General features: G+C 29.4%; 3 protein-coding genes across 3 annotated transcripts; 2 read left to right on the top strand and 1 right to left on the bottom strand.

Moving 5' to 3' along the window:
- The first annotated feature begins 1745 nt into the window (after positions 1-1745).
- On the top strand, positions 1746-11843 carry LOC107941144 (uncharacterized). The gene is made up of 3 exons (XM_016874682.1): positions 1746-1935; positions 2849-3016; positions 11728-11843. Exons 1-3 carry the CDS (start codon positions 1746-1748, stop codon positions 11841-11843), a joined length of 474 nt encoding a protein of 157 aa, XP_016730171.1.
- Positions 11844-15291: 3448 nt separating this feature from the next.
- LOC107945337 (transcription factor RAX3) lies at positions 15292-16945 on the bottom strand. Its single transcript, XM_016879296.2, has 3 exons — positions 16561-16945; positions 16351-16480; positions 15292-16267 (listed from the first exon to the last, which is right to left on the bottom strand). The coding sequence occupies exons 1-3, from the start codon at positions 16694-16696 to the stop codon at positions 15475-15477; spliced, it is 1059 nt and encodes a 352-aa protein (XP_016734785.2). The 5' UTR covers positions 16697-16945; the 3' UTR covers positions 15292-15474.
- Positions 16946-17132: 187 nt separating this feature from the next.
- Positions 17133-21682, top strand: LOC107941136 (uncharacterized). The gene is made up of 4 exons (XM_016874677.1): positions 17133-17181; positions 20532-20602; positions 20757-21011; positions 21128-21682. Exons 1-4 carry the CDS (start codon positions 17133-17135, stop codon positions 21680-21682), a joined length of 930 nt encoding a protein of 309 aa, XP_016730166.1.
- Positions 21683-22010: the final 328 nt, after the last annotated feature.

The following is a 22010-nucleotide window of genomic DNA, read 5'->3' as shown; positions in this document are numbered from 1 at the left end:
ATTACTCTTTTAAATGGTTTAAAGAACGTTAAGGTTCAGGTTAATGATGAAGATTAGGCTCTACTATTATTGCGCTCTTTACCCCTTTTATACAAGTCTTTTAGGGAGACCCTGATTTATGGCAAAGATAAACTCTCGTTCGAATATGTGAAGGGTCATTTTTTGAGTAGAGACAAACTTGACAATGAGTTTGGTTCGGGTAGCAAGACAAATAGGCAAGCTTCCATTTTGGTAGCATGAAAGAAGTGAGACAAAAGGTGTTGCTATTGTTAGAAGTTAGGTCATGTCAAAGCAGATTGTTATAAACTACAAAATAAAAGGGTTGCTGAGAGTAAGGAGGAAGATGTCGCTGGTGCTAATTTCACTGATGAAAGCGATGATAATTTCTTGTTAGTGTCAACGAGCGATAACTCCAAGCTTACGTCTGAGTGGATCCTAGATTCGAGATGTTCTTTCCACATGTGTCCTAAAAAAGAATGGTTCTCCACATACAATTTGGTTGAAGGTGGATTTGTACACATGGGAAATGATACATCCAATAAGGTAATTGGTATTGGTACTGTTAAAATTAGGATAGATTATTGGACGATTAGGACACTCTCAAATGTTAGGTATGTACCTGATTTATGAAAGAATCTCACCTCCTTGAGTATTTTAGACTTGAAAGGATGCAGAATCAACATCGAGTCGAGCGACATTAAAGTATATCATGGAGCTCTCATTTTGTTAAAAGGTAAAAGAACCAACATTCTTTATATGCTGAAAGGTCTATAGTGATCGGTGAAATCGAACGTCCCTTGTCCGTTACGGAGTCGAAGTCAACTCGTTTGGAGTGGAGGCAACTTGGTCATGGGAGGGAAAAAGGTATGATCGTTTCGTTGAAGAGAGGTTATCTTTTGGATGCAAGTTTTGAAAAGTTAGGGAACTGTGTTCGTGAAAATCAGACTCAGGTTAGTTTTGATTTAGCAGTGTACAAGTCGAAGGCTAGAAGTGTTCCATTTTCTAAGCATAGATTCGACTCAGTTAATTCCCTGCATAATTCAAGATAGGCCCGTGGTGGGCTTCGGCAAAGATGACGTTGTGGAAATATGAGTCAAGGTGGAGATTTGTTAAGTATGACTCCTATTTTAGTCAAATTTGAGAAATAATCTTCTAGTTAAACATGTTTATTTGTTTTAATCAAACACTGATTAGAATAAATTATTATTTTTATTATTTGACCTATGAATTTAGCCTATAAATAGGCTCTTTTACGACCTTAGAAAATACACCCATTAGAGATTAGAACTCATAACACTTTTAGAGAATTTTGTGTTTACGTTTTGAGCATTCTTTCTTTTCAGGCTTTTGAGGTTTAGTTTTTATCTCCATCTTTTGTACTTTTCATTTTTTTGCCATTATAGCAAAATTATCTTTTCCCGTGGTTTCTATCCTCTTTGGAGGGGTTTTTCCACGTTAAATGTGTGTCTAATTTCTCAATTTCTTCCGCTATTTTTACTTGTTCGTTACTTAATCAAGTTGATCCCAAAAAATTAATTATTATTTGATTATTGATGGAATATTTTTCTAGCATAAAAAGATAAAAGAAATTAATTAATCTGGGAAAGTTCAATTACGTTTTTAATGCATATTTTGTTGAAAGTGAAAGTGTCTTGAAGAAAAGTTACTGCATGAGAGAAAGTTACCTTTATTTAAACCATGGACTTGTGGGCTCCTTGAGGTATAAAAAAGCTAAAACTTGCAAAATGATAAGATGGATTCCACCTGGATATGGGTGGCACAAGGTAAATACTGATGGTGCCATCAATAAGGCATCTGGGAATGCTTCAACAGGTGGATTAATTCGTGACCAACATGGGATGTGGATTGTTGGTTTCTTAAGGAATATTGGCTACTACTCAGTTCTTGATGAAGAACTTTGGGGTGCATTGGAAAGTCTCCAACTAGCTTGAAGTCTCGGGCTGAAATAAGTGATTCTTAAGATGGATAGTACTGACGTTATTCAAGTGATTCAAGCAAATGTAGTTGGTCAACATTTTTCAGCTATGACACGAGTCATTAAGAATCTACTACAATTTTCTTGGATGGTTAAGGTTACACATACTTTCAGAGTGGGCAACATGGTAACTAATGGGTTAGCTTTAATGGCGTTTTCGAGACCGTTGAGTAGGTATATCTTTATGCAACTGCCGGATGAAGTCCTCTTGTTATTGCATGATGATTATTTTGGGATGACCTGACCTCACCTTACCTAATTTAGTTATGATTTAATCTTTCTTTTTGTTCCAAAAAAATTAAAATTAGTAATATATTTTAAATATATATATCTCTGCTGATAACTAGTTTATTCATCTATATATTACCAATTTGAAGGGAAATTTTAAATATGTTGGATTATTTTGATGCATACATGCTAAAATGTAATCTACTAGATATTACAAAACTCTTGAGTCTGGTATCAAGTAATATTCAATTAGAAAAATACGAAAAAAGGTAAATTGCAAAATTACTAATATAATAGGTAAATAATTATAAGGATAATATTTGATGCATTGTTGGTATATGAGTCTCATGCACAATCAATACACCACAATTTTTTACACCATTAATGAGTAAAACATTAAAAAATTGAAAGATTTTTTAATAAATACTTAAAATTTTATTTAAACATAATTATAATTAATTATAATTCCCTCTTTATAATTTTCTCATCTTCCTCATTATGTATTAATATGAAAAGGAAAATGCTTTAGGTTCATTAAATATTAGAAAGTTCATTGAAATTTATATGATTAAAGTTTGGGTTTGGCTTTTAGTTGGGCTAAATAGTGCACACCTGGTCATAAAGGTAAATCCACCCTAAAGCAAGATAGGAGAAATGAGTTGGAATGGGGTGGTAACTGGGTAAGACTTCAGACTGATGGTGCGATGAAGATAGACTCTAGTTACGCTACTACAGGAGGTGTTCTGAAAGATGAAAACGGGGAGTGGCTTCTTGGTTTCAATAGATGTTTGGGTAAGTGCCCTATTTTTTATGTTGAACTTTGGGGTGTCCTAGATGGATTAACATTACTGCAAGGAAAACAGTGTGATAGAGTTTTGATACAAACAGATAACTCGGAGATTTTTGAAACTATTTAGTCTTCCAACTCGAAATATTCTTTTTTGGCTTTAGTCAAATGTATCCATCAGCTATTGGACAAAGTAAGGAATTGGAGGTTAGAACATATTCCTAGAGAAGGAAACAAAGAAGTTGACTAAATGGCCAAAATGGGTTTTGGTAGAGAAGAAGGGTTAGAGTTGTTTGCAAAAAATCCTTTTGTTGGCTTAGTTTAATTGGTTGTAATTTTACTTTATGCATCAAAAAAGAAAAGTTTGGGTTTTGAGTTAAAATTGAATGGAAGTGAAGAATTAACTAAAATCCTAAAATTTTTATTGAAATTTATATGAAATTTTATATATTAACAGAAGCGGGAGATAGGTATCTTAAACAAATCATTTTTTCAAAGTCTAACAATTTTTTTTCAAAGAAGCTCGTCAATAATATGAATATTAATTTTTTTTAAGTTAATACCCGTCAAATTTAACATTTTCAATGAATAATAATTAGCACTATATTTTAAAATATTACTTGTTCAAGCAACTGGTTAAAAGAATTTAAAATAATTCACAAATTTCTCAAAATTCATAATCATATAAATTAAGTTTAAACAGTGTAATAAAATCATACATTCAAATTTATTCTGCTAATTAAATTGAATTGCATCAATGACAATAAAGAACAAGAAAAAGAATTGTTTTGATTCAATGCAAGGTTTTCTTTTCAAGATTTTTAGAACCCTAAGTTAAAAGTTCAACATTGTTATTAAAAGATGAAGACAAAAAATTATAATTAATTTTAATTACATTTAAATAAAATTTTAGATATTTAATAGAAAGTCCTTCGACTTTTTAATATTTTATGACGAATTGACTCCTTTTTCCCATTTTTCTAAGTAGGAATTATTTTAAAATTTATGTTCACTAAATTCTATTTTCATTCTAATTATCACAATGTATTCTAACGATAATCTTTATTTACAGTACAGCCGTATAAATTACAAAAATCAGGCAACATGTTGGTGGTGGAAAAGGAATAACATTTCCGCTAGAAACAATCAAATTCTTTAATCAAATAAAAACAAGTTTGCGAACTTTGAAGTTCAGAAACAATTGCGAATTTTTAAATTTAAAAGAATATTATATTATTTTCGTGTTAGTGAGTGTCCATGTCGGGATTAATTAATTTATTAGAATTTAATCCAAATTAAAAGGCCGAAAAAGAATGTGGAGTCGTCGGGAGGCTTTTGTCGTGGCTTGCCTTGCCTCACCTTAAGCCTTGAATCAAGGTTTCATTCAAAGTTCGATAACTTTGATTATGCATTTAATATATGAAATTATGGTTAATGGAATTGACAGAATGTGACTTTAAAAAACTAAGCTTAAAATTCTGGAAATTTTGGTTCTACTCTTGGAGATTGTTTCTGTTTTGCATCTTCTAAAGGATTATTCCTTTCTTTTTACCATAGTTATACAAGCTTTGGCACTTGCCCACGTTCTCTATAGACACTAATTAACATGTTGTAGTCATCTATAAAAGTTTTGAAATGTTATTTTATATTTATTTAAAAGAGTTTAAATAAAAATATAATATCAGATTAATATATAAAATTTTGTTCGAAAAATTTGTTAAATTTTATTTCAATATTTAAGATTTGAGCTCCTTTAATACATAATATAATGTAGGTAGATAGAAAAGTGGTTTAATTTCATAAATGAGATTAAAATAATCATCATTTGATTTTTTTTTAATATTAATTGTAGAATTGAAAAACTCAATGAGTAACATACCGAATAATTATTTCTTTGGATAAAAAATAATTGTGCTTTTTCTGTCTATATAATATATAATTTATATCATATAAATATAGTTTGAAAAGGACAGAGTAAGGTTTGTTCAGAATTCATATTAATTGAAAATTTAAATACAAGTTTTTTACTACTTCTAATTTAAAAAATTAAGCTGCTGTCCCCTAGCATAGATATTGACATTAATGATCTACCACTTCTAATTTTTCTTTATTAGGAAACCAAATTGTGTGATATGGAAAATGGATGGTAGGATTATGGGGTTGGCCTCAATATCTCTTACAATCTACTTTTGTCCTGAGAATTTTGCATCACCATTTTTCAATTTTGAGATGGAAACTTTGGGGACTTGGCTTAAAACTTTCCCAACTTCTACAATGAACTTTTCTATTTGTCTGTCTTGCAAAAAGAACTTGGTGCCATGGGTTCTCGATGAAGGGTAGTAATTAAATACTGTTGACACTTTAAAAAGTTGAACATTAATGGACTAAAGAAATTTGAAGGATTTGACTAATTGGTGTTTCTATATATATATGTATATATATATATATATACATGTGTTAAGAATTATTTAATAATTATTTAAAATGGGTAAATTATATCAATTAGTCATTAAACTATTGGTAAGTTTTCAGTATGATCATTTAACTAAAAAAGTTACTATTTGGTCAGTGAATTATTAAAAAATTTTCATTTAAGTCATTGAATTATTAAAGTCTTTTTTTTTAAATAAGTTCCACCAGCGAAATCCAGGCGACGATTCAACGCTCAATACGGTGAATCAATATCCATGACTAGTAGAAGAACATATCTTAGATCCAAGTCAATTTGACGGTCGGTGTTGGAGATCGAAAAAAAATTGTTTGAATTTTAATTTGCAAATTCATGACGTCCAAAACGTTTCATAAAAAAAACTGAATTGTAGAAGAGAAGGAGAAAGAGAGCTTTCGATTGGTGCAGGCAGTGTGAACAATCCAATGACTTAAATGAAATCTTTCAAATAATTTAGTGACCAAATTGTAACATTTTTTAACTAAGTGACCAAAATGAAAACCTACACATAATTTAGTGACTAATAGTATATTTTACCTTATTTAAAAATATTTTACCTTTAGTTATTCAATAAAAAGCAATTCATTAATTGTTTTTTTTTTTTGTTAAATGTCATCTTAATTAAGATCATATACACAAATTAGTATTCCCCTCTTTGAAATCACTATTGGTGTTCAATTCATATAAATAATGTACCTAACGTTTTTAAAATACTTTTTCAAGAAATTTTTTGTATTAGAAACATTATTTTTAGTAAATCCAAAAAAAAATTTAATTTTACATTTCTTCTTTAATATATCTTGGAAAATGAAATTGACTACTATTTCTTTGTGTTTACGTATTTTTCTCATTCATTGATGTCACTGCTTACATGTATCATAACAATAAAACGTTTTTTAATTACTTAAGTTGGGTTAAGGGTTGGAGGAGCTTCATAGAAATTGCCTGAGCCTAAGACTGCCACTTTCTCTGGTTTTGGATTTAATCCATTTCCCATTGTTTGTTTAATTATAAAAATTAATTCTGTTTGTTGATGGGTTTTTAATTTATTTTTTAGAGAAATTTGTGAAGTGTGATTCATTAAAAGTGGATGGACTCCCTCAATAAATATGTTCAGGGATATAACCAAAAATAAATATCCCAAATTCAATACTAAATATATTGAAATAATTCGTTTCTCTCCATAAACTTCTCCTCGAAAAATCAAAATTCCTGGAATTCATATCATTTTCCTGCATGCAATAAAAGTAAATTTATTAATATATTAAGAAAAATAATAGTAATCGATGTTGGAAATAATGTGGAACTAATGTTAAACATGCACCGTTATTATATAATTCTAAATTTAGTCCCTACTCAATTTTAATAATTCAATGTTTTTTTTTGTCTCTTTGTTAAATAGGATGTTTTCATTTTTACCCTCTCAAAAGTTAAAGAATTTCAATTTAAGCTATTTTAATACAAAAAATAATTTCAAATTTGCCATTATAATTTTAGTTTGATTTAAATCTATCACATAATCCTCAGCATAGAGTACAATGATGGTTGTGATTGTAAAATTAGAATATGAGGTGGTGAGGAGGAAGATAAATCATCAAAGACTTAACATTTTGTGCACCACTGATGCAATGGGTCTCTTGGGATTCTTGACAGTAATTTTTTTTATTGACTGGAGTTCATCGTTAGGTTGATATTATGATAACCGGGTTAAGACACAATTTTCAGTGACTTGATCAGGTGATGCATTTCTAGTTTGTTTCTGAATTCTTTCATTTATACGTTTACTATCAATTTGTCTTTTTCCTTTTGAAGAATTATTTTATAGACGTGATATTTGTGCGTCATTTTGTAGTGTTTTATGTATCGCATCATATTTTTATGTTCTTATTTTCTATGACTCTATAATATTAATTTTAAAAAATATATAAAAAATATTTTTTTTTAAAAAATTGTGCAATTGATCCATGTAAATAGATCTTTCAATATATCAATTTGAATCTTATTTAATGAAGACAGATTTTGACAACTCCACTTAAATCTCTCCCTAAATATTTCAGCAAATATGGACAAAAGTAAACAGTTTGTTCCAATTATATGTCAACCGATTCGAATTTAAAACCAAATAAAATAAAAATAATTACTATATATCTTGGCCTACAAACAAAATCAAGAAGTCAATATGAAGGTTAACTAAACAATTTCATCCAATTTGGGATAGCTACGTGTAAAATCAATTATCAATCGATTTGGTCGATTTTGACCTCAAAAGTAAGCACATATTTGTCTTTGACAAAGATCTGATTGATGTTAATTTGTATGATTTTAGTGTGTGAACAATGGATAATTCTTGCCTGGATTTTTCTTAAACTGATCTTCTTTCATTAATTAAATATGCTTCTTAAAGGCAAGAAAAAAAATTCAAATATTCTACATAAAAGTTTTTACACAAAATATTTTCAATCTTTTTCGATGTTTATTTCATATAAAATAGGATGCTTGACGTAAAAAGTTTTTTAGTCAACGTAAAATTATCCATTTATTCTTGTAAAATTTTTTACCAAATTTTGTTCGTAAGATATTTTCCAACCTAATAAGACTCTATTCATTATAACACCCCCATACCCGATTTGAACACCAAGTCAAAGCACCGGATGTTACGTTCTCTGCTACATTCTTCACTTATCAAATATTTTCTTATAAACTTTCATAACTTTTCAAGTTAGTCTATTTTTGTCATAAAAGTTCAATATTTACTAATTAATCATATTAAATCAATTTTATTTCTTGTTACACTTTAATCACATAATTTATCTCAATATCTTGTTTCACACAGCAAATTTCTATGTATTTCACTTCTATTATTTCATCCACATATTTTCTCAAGTTTTACAATTTAGTCCTTGTCATCATAAAATTTTCATATTTTTTTCACAATTTCACATTTACAATAATTTATACATATCTCATCATCTCATAACACATTCATTAGACTTTTATCATAATTTCCTCATTCACATATTAAACTGTTTCACACTTAAGCTTTTGTACAATTTTCAATTTAGTCCTTATTGCCATATAATTTATTTGTCACCATATAAGAATTTTAATCAAATAATTCTTTATAATATCTTGTTTCACATGACAAATTTTCATGCATATCACTTCTCTTGTTTCAATTATAAATTTAAAAAATTTTACAATTTAATCCTTAACATCATGAAGATTCATTATTTACTATAATTTCACCTTAACATCACTTCGTAATCAATTCACTACTTCATTTAAACTCTTTATCATAAATCTCAAATGTATGTTTATTTAATTGAAAACAATTTTTTTTTAATATTTTCAAGAAATCTGCAAAGAACAAAAAAAATATTTTACACAGATTCATCCAAACACCAGAAAATATTAATTTTTCCAGAAGAGTAAATCATTTTCCAGAAATCATTTTTCGAAAGTCATTTTCAGTAAAACAAATAGAGCATAAATTTCCATTTTATCAATGCTTATTTCCAGTTGAGCTAACATGACATTAAAGTTTAGATGCGATGGAATATATGGGATAATGGTGATGAAATCTAAATCAAAAGTTGTTTGCGTTTTTTTTTTATATATATTGTAGTTTTTCGTATAATAGAAAGTAGCCACTTTTCTAATAATTTAATCAGTTGGAAAGTGATTCTAACATTTGATATGTCAAATTTTATTACTTTTCTTAAAATTTAATTTTCTCTTAGGAGTTACTTTCCCATGAACTTGATAATGTGATTCACATGATAAAAAGTGGGAAAATTACTTTATCATGAAGATTGGAAAGTTAAAAAAATATATAAAGACAATTAATCTTATTCTATATTGGTTTAGGGTAATAGTCTATTATTAAATGTAAAAGGCAAGAAGTTATTATCTTATTCGTTTATCCTACTACTTGATTTTCTGTATTACTTCAATACATTCTTCACAAATATTATATATATATTAACTTTAGTTTTATATATACATGATGTTATATGTGCATTATTATATTTAAAATGTAGGAAAGATTTAAAATAATTTTACTTTCAATTCACATTATAAATTTAAAAAATTAAAAAATATCAATTAAATTTTATTATTAAATATTTAATCCAAATATTTGTTAAGAATAAATTTTATTATAAAAATTAAATATATGAATATTATATTTTATTTCATAATGATAAATTGTAAATTATTATTACATTCTTAGGAAAGTATTTAGTAAACCAAACATGATAATGTAACCTTCAATATCTTATACCAAACATTGTAAAGTAACTTTCTCGGTGTTGACACCGTTTTTTTTATGAAAAACGGAATCGACTTGGGTTTTGAAAAAAAGAAACGGGAGTCGCCACCAATCTTTTTTTTATGAGGTGTGATTGGATCACCTCGAAAAGTGGTTGTTTTTAATAAACGATTTGATTTTATTAAAACAACAAGTTTGGTCCACGAAAATTCAAAAAATGGGTTCGGGAGTCGGTTACGCACGAGGAAGGATTAGCACCCTCGTTACGCCCAAAAATTGTTACCTAGTTGATTACTTAATGTCTTAATGTCGAAAAACTAAAAAATTTAAAGAAATTTAAAATACGATCCTTAAAAAAAACTCGAATGGCATGGATTAAAATTCAAGAGGATATTTGGCAATTTGGTTAAACGAGAAATCGAAACCCAGCACCTTAGGGCACGTTCCTCGAATTTCCAAACGCAAAACATTGCCTTATTTTGAAATTTTTAAAAGGATATTAAGCCATTTGGTTGAACGAGAAAAATTGACACCCAGCACCTTAGGGCATGTTTTCTCGAATTTCCAAACGCTGAATATTGCCTCAATTAGAAATATTTTCCTTTTTTTTTTTGAAATATGATATTTATATGCATAATGAAATAATAGACATGATAATGCGAATAACAAATGAGCAAAAAACGAATAATAAAATAAATCAATCATTCATATACCATAGCAAATAAATAAATAAATAAACTAAAACATAAAAACGGGCATATAAATAAATACATAAATGAACATAAAAATAAAGGAAAATATATGAAAATTATAAAATATGAAAAATATATATATGTTGTAAAGTTATTAGATATAAAAGTTTATGTAAGTATATATATGTATATTTATGAAAATGCAATATATATATATATAAACATATATGCAGGTATGTGAAAATACTATATAATAAAAATATATATATGTACGGGCATAATACCTATATGTATATATATATGAAATAAAATTAAAACTAAAAATAGTATAAACTAATTAATATTATCACAATAATAACGAAAACATAAAATAAAAATAAAACTAATAATAATAGTAATAATAATAGTAATAATATGAAATTTATTAAGAAAACAAACAAAATAACAAAAGGACTAAATTAAGCATTAAAACAAGATTCGGGGCTCAAAACGCAAATAAACAAAAGCGGGGGGACTACTCTGAACATTCATAAAACATGGAGGGACCAGTAAAGAAAATTGCCCTTCCATTAAAATGATGTAGTTCGGGTAAGATTAAATTGGAAAACTCTAAAACTTTCCGGGTAAAATTCAAAATATTGAAAGAACCTAATTTTAAAAGCATTAAAAAGCGGAAGGGCTAAACGTGCAATTAGCCCTTCCGTCAAAAACACGCGGATCCCCCTGGAGCGGGTCGGGTCGGCCAACGGGTCAGGTCAAAACGGCGCCGTTTTGGTGCCTGAGAAGGCTGCCCAAAACGACGTCGTTTTGGAAGCCTATTTAAACTAATTTTTTTCAAAATTTTCATTCTTCCCTTCTTCTCCAGAAAAAAAAAACCAAAATTTTCTCTCAAGTCTCTCTCCCTTCCTCCGACCAGAGCCCAGAAACCGGCGAACAGGGCCGCCACGTCGTCGCCGCGCTGGCCACCGTACACGGTGGCTGGAAAAATCAAAAGGTACGTTTTTTTTTGCTTTTTTATATGTTATAAATATATAGTTTTAAAAAAACAAAAGAAACAAAATCGAACACAAAATAGTTAGAAAGAAAAAAAAGAGAAAAAAATAAAAATAGAAAAAGAAAATAAATATACCGAAAAGGGGTTGTTGAATCTGTTTTTTTGTTTTTTTATTTCTTCAAATCGTGAAAAAGGGGGGGCATTTACAATGTTTGATATGGCTTTTATAGTCATTTTACAACTCTCTCTTGTGTTTGTTTTTCTCTCCTTTTTTTCTATTGTTGGTACTGCTATTCTTTTATTGTTTGCAGGTACCTTGACGAGACAAGGCAACTGGGCGAGCAGTGGAGCAGAGAGTAGGCGATGGGACGTGCACGGCGGCCAGCAGAACGGCGGTGGTAGGGCAAGTAGGGTGCGGCGGCACTAGGGTTTCAGAAAAGCTGAAACCCTAGTTTGACCCTTAGTATTTGGGCTTGGGTCTTGGTTTGGGATGAAGGGTATTGGGTTAGTTGGGCTGGTAGGTTAGTTTAATTGGTTTGGGTTTTATTTGGTTGTTGGGCCCGGGCAAATTGGGCTTGTACACTCGGCAATATCATTCTAAAGAATCACATTCCGTTGGAATTATAACATGGGAAAGCATCAAACGCTAGCAATGTGTTGTGTTAAATGAGTAATAGTAACCCAAAAAAACTAAAATTTTTTGAATCAATATAATTGTACTTGTCATTCATGTAAAATTTTTAATTGATCCAATATTTCTATCATATTGATCTATAATACTCAATATATTAATATATATTCAACAACAATTTTTTTTTACATAAAACAAATAGTTGAAAAACATCAAATTTGACATGCATGATCTATATAAATAAAATATTAAATTCAATAGTTGGATTGTTAAAATATTAACCGTACAAAGAGATATGAAAGGATGTAAAACAACTTTAGTTTTACACCAGTGTAAGCGGATTCCTCCCCATGTATCCATATATCATCAGTAGTTAATTATTGTATCAATAATTAACTTACACCGGTGTAAAACTTATGTGATTTTACACCTTTCCATAACTTTTTATACGATTAATATTTTAAGAACTTATAATTGAACAACAAAACACCAACGCCCTTCAAAAATTGACGCGCAGTTCTCTTTTCTTTTAAATATTTTATTATACATAGATACTTGTCAATTCCTAAAACTTTTTATGAAATTTAAAAAAATTTACAGAGAATGTACCAAATAATTATATATATTAGTAGTTCATTACTGTATAACAATAATGTTTGAAGATATGTTTCAGATTTGAGTATGTAAATGAATTTTAAACGTGTTAAGATCATCTTAAAATTGTTTAACCAAATAAAAGTATATCACATTTTTAAAGATATTTCATTTTTAAAATATCATGTGATCAAAATCAATTCCTGTTTCACCGGTTAACATTGGATTTAATATTCTCTTAAAATAGGAAATTTAATCTTGTTTGATGTGTAATATTTTTGTTTTAAAGTTATTTCTTTTGATGTTAGAAGTAGACAAGAATAATCATAAAAGATACATTTTTTTAACTAAAATATCCTCTATATCTGCTATAGTTTATGAAAAGCCAATTCTTTCGATGATTTGAGGTCATCTCTCTCAACAATATCGTCTCCAAGGTTCGAACCTGTTTTCTTCCCTTCGATTTCAATTATATGTTTTTTCAATTGAGATAACATTGTTAGTGGTGTCTGAAAACTCAATTTCCTTTTAAAGATTTTAATATAAATTACTAAAGAGTTAAGTGCACCAAAGATATTCAAACTATAACTCTCATTCTAAATTGGTCCTCAAACTTCAAAACATTCTAGTTACGTCTTAAAACTATTGATGTTATATCAATAATGTCATTCCATTACTAAGATCATTAATTTAACCATTAAATAACACGTAAAATCTTATGTGACGTAATTTAAAATAAAAAAAATTAAAAATAAAAGGTTTATTTATGGATAAATTAATGATTTTAGTAATGGAAAGAACTTATTAATATAACATCAATAATTTAAGGATATAATTAGATTGTTTTAATGTTTGAAAACTAATTTAAAATGAAGATCATAATTTGAGGATGATTAGTGCAATTAACTCGTTACTAAATTAGACTCAAATCATAACTCAAATATAGGAGAAAAAAGTTACTAGTATATTTCTTTTTTTCTATTTTTGGTTAATTATTAACTAAACATTAATATCTGAAAATGAAATCAAAACTTAATTGAGTTCAATAAATGCAATTACTTCTTTTAAAAAAAATGATATCCAAACAACTACAATGATTTGTTTTGTTTTTCAATTATACATATTGTTTTTTTGAAGATTATAATCTCTTTTATTAAACAAATAAATAATTGAAAGGGATGCATGATTGACTTAGGAAATACATAAATATTGAATGCTGCCAAAACCCCCTAAAGAAGTAGGTCAATCTTGTTTAGGTGCCTATGCTCCTCTCTTTATCTCTCCTTTTGACTTTAAGACCATTTCTATGCTTATTTTCGTTTTGGTTGCTTTTTCCCTGCCATTTCTCCTCCAATACATTTATCCCATAGGTTTAAAATAATTAATCAAACCTATTTATGATTAAGAGCTTTAAATTTCCTTTGTTTAATTTCCCCCACTTTGATATCATTTCTTTTAAAGAAAAAAAAATTAATATAGGAATTATTTAGAAATAAAACACAAAATTAGTATAAATTAAAATTTTAAACATAATCAATTAACTACATCACCAAAATTGAATCGACCCACTTTATTTATTTATTTATATGAAATTCATTTCCTTTGTGTCTCATTTTTTTGGTGAGTGAAGGATTAAAAATGATTGAAAGAAAGTGCATGCATGCTTTAAGCTTTAGCTCATGATTGTTTATAGTATCCAACTTTTTATCAAATAATAATTGTAATAGTAATAATAATGAAAACATGGATTATTGCACGAAAAAGATATCATCAGCTTTAGACAAATGGAAGTAATGGAGTTCCAATTGCCCATTTTCACAAACATCAAAAGAGAGAAATCGAGTAATGCAACAAGAAAACATTTACTATATTCAGTAGGGATATATATAAGCTTAATGAGTTAATATATGTTCTCCATGAACATCGTGGCCAGCATCTCTGATCATCTATTAACTACGTAATGTGCCATGTTAATTTTCAAATGTTTATAATGTGCTTTTTCTTTTAACTTAGTGGGAGCAACTGTTTTGAAAATAAATAATCGTTTTAGAATACATCAGATAGAAAAATAATAATAAAGCAGAGCAATATAATACTTAAAGCTGAACCTATTTTATATCAATTTTTTTGTTGTTTAGAATAATGTGCATGATTATTTTGCCATTTTAATTCTTATGAAATTAAACCCATGCCATTAATCAAGGGGTCGATGAACTCATGGGATTGCCTTTAGAGTGGACAATCAAAATACATATAGCACTATATCTTGAAATTATCCGGTGAAAGAGACTGATATATATATATCTGTATCTTTAAATAATGGATTTATTTATATATAAACTTAGTACAGTATAGTTTTATATTTAATTAACGGATTCATATTTGAAGCACTGTAGTTGATGGATGAACCACGCCCGGCTGTAGAAGGTACTGGGACATTTGATCTAGTTGGCAGGAAATTACTGCAATACATGGATTGATTAACATGTGCTTTCAATTGTTTTAATTTCCAGACATGAATATAACAATAAAAGAATGCAGCCATAGTTAGATACGCCAATTTGCTAGAGCCTAGGAAGTTGAGGCCAAAACGTCAAAGCACCTTTTTAGGGTTCCACATTCCTGAAAATTAAAAAGTAAAGAAAACCCAGAAGAGAAAAGCTGTTTATACTTCATATAGATAATTCAAAGTAGATAAAAGTTGAATTACAAAAACGAATTAATCTCTTTCAGCATGAATTCATTAGGCTTTTTTTTTTCTGAAATTCTCCAATAAAAACCAGATTAATTCCCTAATCGATACAAATTTACACCACCCATGTATACAGTGCTGTTATTGTGGCCCGAAGTAGCTTGATTCGTCGAAGGTAGAAACTTGTGGGATGCTTTGGTGTTGGCAAGGTTCAAACCCAGAGACAATTTGAGGATAGGCTAGTGAATTTATGTCTTCCCAGCTGCTACTTTCGACCGAACTAGTCCCAGTACTGCTGCCATCGACCATGTTGTCTGTTCCATACAAACCCTCAAATCCATTGTTGTTGTAGATCAGCTCACTTAGCTCAGCTTGGAAAGCATCAAGACCTTGAATCATATCATTAGGACCACCAACCTGGTTTACACTGAAATGGGTAGTACTGTTTGTTTGAGAACAAGTACTGTTTAAGGGACTAATGGAAGATGCAGATGAAAGTATGTTCATGGAATCCTCGTATAGCTGATGATCTTGAGAAAAATAAACATCAAAAGGGTATCGAAAATTCATTGGATTGGTGGTGGTGGATATGGTGCTTGATTGTGGATGATCATCCGAGAATCTTCCTCCTAGTTTGACAAGTATATTCCTGATGGAATCTTGGTCTCTAAGATAAAGATCTTGGTTTGTGCTTGTTAGGGGCATGACTGGTGGTGACAGCAGTGGCCAATCTGAGGCCTGGTTCACCATTCCAGGAACCCTATAATTCTCACTTTCTCTCTTCATTTCTTGCTTAAAGCTAAGGCAGCTAGCGCTCCGAGCTTGCTGCACTTTTCTCTGTTTGCCCAGGAGCTTCTTTTTAAGCTTTGTGTTCCAATAGTTCTTAATATCATTGTCAGTTCTCCCGGGCAGTTGTGCTGCAATTATAGACCATCTGCTCATTCAAAAGAAACATATACATATCAGAGATTGAGGACAGATTAATTAAGATCCCAACCAAGTATATAGTAATCTTACCTGCTTCCAATGCTGATGTAAAGGCTGCAAATGATGTTATCCTCTTCCTCTGAAAACCCACCATGCCTAATGTTGGGTCGAAGATAATTTAACCATCTAAGACGACAGCTCTTGCCGCATCTCTTTAGACCTGAAATTGGTATACTCAAGAAAAAATTTTAGAGTAATTTAAACGGAAGGAAAATTGATATAGATTCAACTATAGCTAACCTATCTTTTGAGGCAAGGCAATCCAGTTGCCACCGGTGCCGTTTGCCTCTATATAAGCCTTAAGCTTGGCATCTTCCTCCGGCGACCATGGGCCTTTCTTAACGTTAGCTTTGTCACAGCAAGGAGCTCTCCCCATGTTTGTTGAGTTGAGAAAGAGGATTTGAAAGTTAGCTGCTCTATTCTTGTCTCTTCACAACAATGAAAATGATTATATATAGTCACACCATAGAAAAAAAAGGGAGACTATAATGGCAAGAGGAAGACAGACATGGAGGCTAGAACTGTGTCCCTCCCAGGATTTCAAAAAGGGGAATGAGAAAAAATATATAAAAGTTAAATAATAATAATAATATGAAACTTTATGCATAAAATATTGAAGAAATTGAAAGTGGTAGAAGAAGAGAGCAGCAGTTTTCTTATTGTCCTTCTACCTCCAGAATCTATGATAATCTAAGTTGTTTTTTATTTTATTATAATTAATTAATTAATTGAAATTGTTGGTTGCTACATTGATCAGCCATGTCTATAATTTGACTGGATCTGTGGCTGTAGGTAGGTCTGACACATGATCAATGGCTGCTATGGTTGATGGTGATCATGGCATTAGTGGACCCAGTAAAGGTTGGTGTAATTAGTAAAAACGATTAGTGGGTAACGTTGAATGATTCTCCGATTATTGTTTCTCAGCAATTGCGCTTCTTCATTGTGTAAGGAATTAGCGTCATGGTTTTAGAACATATATTTGTATAATTTGCAATATGAGTTACACCAATCACAATTCATTTGCTATTTTTATAAAATAAATTAAGTTTTGATTTAATGATAAAGTTGACTATCATCAAAATTTTAAAATTTTAAGTTTGAACTCGGTGCAAATAAGATATGTTTTCTTTAAAAATTCTATTTTGATTTAAATCCCATTACTTTATCTAGATTTAATTTGGTGGTTTAATTTATAATAGTTCATTCTTATAATAAATATTTACATGTTTACTTTTTGCAATTTGGGACATATCCCAAAATTATATATTAACTTTGACTCAATGTGAAATTTGATAGATGAGCTTTGATTTAGTGCGATTATGCACCTAAAACTTTGATTGTGGTTTGAATATATATACATTAAACTTTAATTTTGATTCAATTATGCACATTTGAAGACATAAATACATCAATTTATTATTATACTGGATAAATATGATTATTTGTATATGCAATATATAAACATGAAACGATGTTATATCAATAATTGTATTAATAAATTGTGAGAATTGAATCAAATCAAAATTTCATGTATAAAATTGCACATTAATGCAAAGTGTATGTATAGCTTTGAGATTTATCCTTTTGTAATTGTAATTGTGTTTGTAGATAATTTTATTTGTAGAAAAATCAATAATGAATTAATTAAACTAAAGCTTTAAGATAATTTTCTTTTATGTTTGCAATGTTTTTCAATCTCAATTTTTTAAACATTAGAATTAATTAAGATGCAAACTTTAATATGAATATTAAATATGAAATATCACCTTAGGAATTTAAAGTTTGTGAGAACTTCTTTATCCACAAAAGTTGATGTGATCTTTTTTTCGTTATATTAGGCAGAATCTCTTCTAGCAAGTAAGAGAGGATTTCTTTTGATTTGGTTGATTGCTTTCTTTTGATTTTCTCACCAAAATTAATTGAGGATAATTGAATTTTCCTTTTTCTTTTTAATTGAATTGATACATTCTTTTTGACCACTTAAATTTACTGATTCTTGCAGTGTTATTATGGGTTGAACTAAGTTGGTTTTGACGTTGAAAATTTGTTAAAATATTTAGATATTTTAAAACTAATTTAATAGCAATTCAATGGATGAATCTGTATTAAAAAAAATCTCTCATTTTTGTTCAGTTTGTTGAAATAAAAGAAAACTCGATTCTTGGACATTATATAAAAAGGTCACATGCCCTAATTAATGTTTAAAAAAAACTGAAATTACCCAAGCTATTATTGTGGCCTTAAAAGGGTAGTAACATAGGTAAAAGAAAAAATGAATTGGAAAGGTAGGCATTGTCAAATACCACATGAATTATGTAGAATTTAAGGGACATTACTATTAAGTTAGGTTAGGTAACCAATTAAAGGGCAAACAAGATGAAAAATTGGCAATCCATATTGAAGAGTAAACTTAGCCCATGCTTTGAATTTACCTCTTGTCGATTAAAATAATTGGAATGGTTTCAATCTATGGGTACATGGATTTTGTTAATTATTATTAGGTATAAATTATTAAATAATTAAATTATTTAAATATCATATAAATACTAACCAGAACAAGTTTAGCAGCGGAAACCCACTATCATGTCAATTGCGTCACGAAACTGACCTTATTGCTTGTCTCTTATGCATTTTCTTTCAAGATTAAATAATGCATTCAGTCCCTACATTTTATAAAATGTTATGATTTAGTTTTAAAAAAATTACTTTTACGATTTAAAACCAATCCAATCATCAATATTGTTAGTATTTTTCGTTTAAATTTGCTAACTGCCCTCAATTAATGTGGCATATGTTCAATGAATATTTTTTTGTTCAATTGACAAATTATAACGAGAAATTATTAGATTATAATTTTAAAATTGGAAATGCAAGACAATTTATTTTTTAAAGAATAAATAATAGATTTGAAATTCTGTAAAAACTAATAGCATATTTATTAACCTTCTTTTAATGTATATATTTCTAATTTTTCTCAAACTTCTTCCCTCAAGCCTCACCATGTACCGTGTGTCTTTCGCACTTGTCCACTATGTTCCCTATTAGAAGGTCTTTTTTTTCTTTCAAGTTGTACTTTAAAATTTTTTTTGTCCACAATAATTTCTATCTATTTTATTTTTGAATTTAGATTTTGTTAGTATGTGGTAACATGACACTTAAAATTGTGGTATATCATCACTTAAAAATTAAATAAATTATATAAATTTAAAAACAAATTCAAGTGATGATGTGATAAATCTTATAATCCCATATCAATATAATTTAACGAGGTCCAAATTCGTTAAATAAATTCAGAAAAGTTCTCAATTTCAGATATTTGGATAACAAGAATTCTCAAGTTCATCCCTTTAATAAATATAAAATTTAATTTTCAGCGCATGTATTTTTTTAAGTATTTAGATTGTGAAGTAATTTTTTAAATGAAACAATACATTTAAGCTAAAAGATGTATAATTTTTTTTGCTTAAATGAAAAACTGGTTCCAATTTATAGTGCTTTTCCCACTTGAGATTACTCACCTTTATTGGAAAATAATTATTAAGTGATGAATGATAAATTGATATTCAAATTAAACAATTGCATCTCTTGGTTTAATATTGCATTTTTCCATACAGTTGTATCTTAATATTGAATTTTTTTCATTCATGTCTCCAATCGCTCATGTCTATTAATAGTTCAACAAATCTCTTCTTTAATTTCCTCTCCTCTATATAAAGCCAAGTTAGGAGATTTCAAAAACATATCATCAAAAAACTATCAATATAAAAAATTCCTTTTAAATTCATTTCTCCTGGTAATAGAGAAAGGCAAGATTGTGTTCGATTGATCACTGTCGTTATGCTACTACTGTGATCGTTTGTTGTTGTATTTTGGGAGATAGATGTCCAACGTTACTCAAAACACTGAGGAGAGGTCGATTATGTCTTAAGGAAACTGTTTATACATGCCTCAACAAAATTCTTCTTCTAATTTTTAACTTTTTTCGATTACAGGTATTCTATTGTGTTACTGCTACTGCATTATCATTGTTACTGACATATTAATATTGCATACGATATTAGATTTTCTTACAATCTTAAGACAGATTAATTGTTGTAGTTTTAATCTAAGGCGTATAGATTACCATAATAACTTATTTAAAATTGGTTTATACTTCTGTTTTAGATTTTAATTTATTTATAGATTTTGGTTCTTTATTCTGATTACAGAAAAAATGTCTCATACGTCAAACAACTCGTCCAATTCAAAGGTTGAGGCAATTGTCGCTGCTCAGGCTCAGGCTAAAAGCTAAACGTTACCTGTGACTATGAGTCACAACGAAATACTTGCGAAATTCACTGGAGAGAATTTTAAAACATGGCAAAGAAAATGTTGTTCTATTTGACCAAGTTGAATATGACAAAATTTCTAAAGGATGATCCTCCTATTTTTAGAGAGGAGAGGAAGATGCTATTACCACCTTTAATATTGCCGAAGCATGGAACAGCTCTGATTTCCTATGTCGTAACTACATTTTGAACAGTTTATCTGATGAACTTTATGAAGTATACAATATCAAGAAAACAACTAAGGAATTATGGGAATCGTTGAACCATAAATACAAAACTGAAGATGCTGGTGCTAAGAAATTCTTAGTTGCCAAGTTCTTAAACTTTGTAATGGTTGATTCTAAAGCTATTGTAAATCAGGTGCATGAATTCCAACTGATCATTCATGGTATTCTCGCAGAAGGGATGGAGATAAGTGAATCCTTTCAAGTGGCAACCATTATTAAAAAACTCCCCCTGCTCAAAATGACTTCAAGAACTATCTTAAGCATAAGAGAAATCACATGATGATGGAAGGTTTGATTGTTAGACTTCGAATTGAAGAAGACAATCGAGGTGCGGCTAAAAGGCTAAACAAAGCAACCAATCCTAACTTTGCCAAGGCAAACATAGAGGAAGTCAAGAAGGAATCCAAGAAAAGAAAACATTCTCAAACTAGGTCTAAACTAGGACCAAAAGGCGGTGTTTTCAAGAAGCCAAAATTCCAAGGAAAATGCTTTCATTGCAATAAGATGGGACACAAGTCATTCGATTGTAGGCTTTCAAAGAGGGTCAGAACAAACGAGGCAAATGCTATGGAAAATATTTCTAAGGAAATATCTTATCTTGACCTCTGCGCTGTGATTTTTGAAGTCAACCTGGTTGATTCAAATCCAAGAAAATGGTGGCTTGATACTGGTGCCACACACCATATTTGCTACGACAATGACTCCTTTGTTGAGTTGGTTCCTTGTGAAAAAGGGGAGAAACTTTATATGGGCAACGCTGCAACTTCCAAGGTTAAGGGGAAAAGTACTGTGATTTTACAATGACTCCTTTTGTTGAGTTGGTTCCTTGTGAAAAATGGGAGAAACTTTATATGGGCAACGCTGCAACTTCTAAGATTAAGGGGAAAAGTACTGTGATTTTGAAGTTCACTTGTAGCAAAAAGTTGAAACTTCAAAATATGTTGTATGTACCTAACATACGCAAGAATCTTGTCTTTGAGACCCTCCTAAGTATGCATGACTTTAGGATGGTATTTGAATCCCAGAAGTTAGTTTTGTCAAAAGGGGGAACATTTGTGGGAAGGGGATATGTATTAAATGATATGTGGAAATTCAATGCTATCTCTGTAAAAGCTAATACTATGAATAAGAA

Source organism: Gossypium hirsutum, chromosome D12 (genome assembly GCF_007990345.1).
Source record: "Gossypium hirsutum isolate 1008001.06 chromosome D12, Gossypium_hirsutum_v2.1, whole genome shotgun sequence".
Lineage (NCBI taxonomy): Eukaryota > Viridiplantae > Streptophyta > Magnoliopsida > Malvales > Malvaceae > Gossypium > Gossypium hirsutum.
This window is presented reverse-complemented; position numbering and strand designations above follow the sequence as displayed.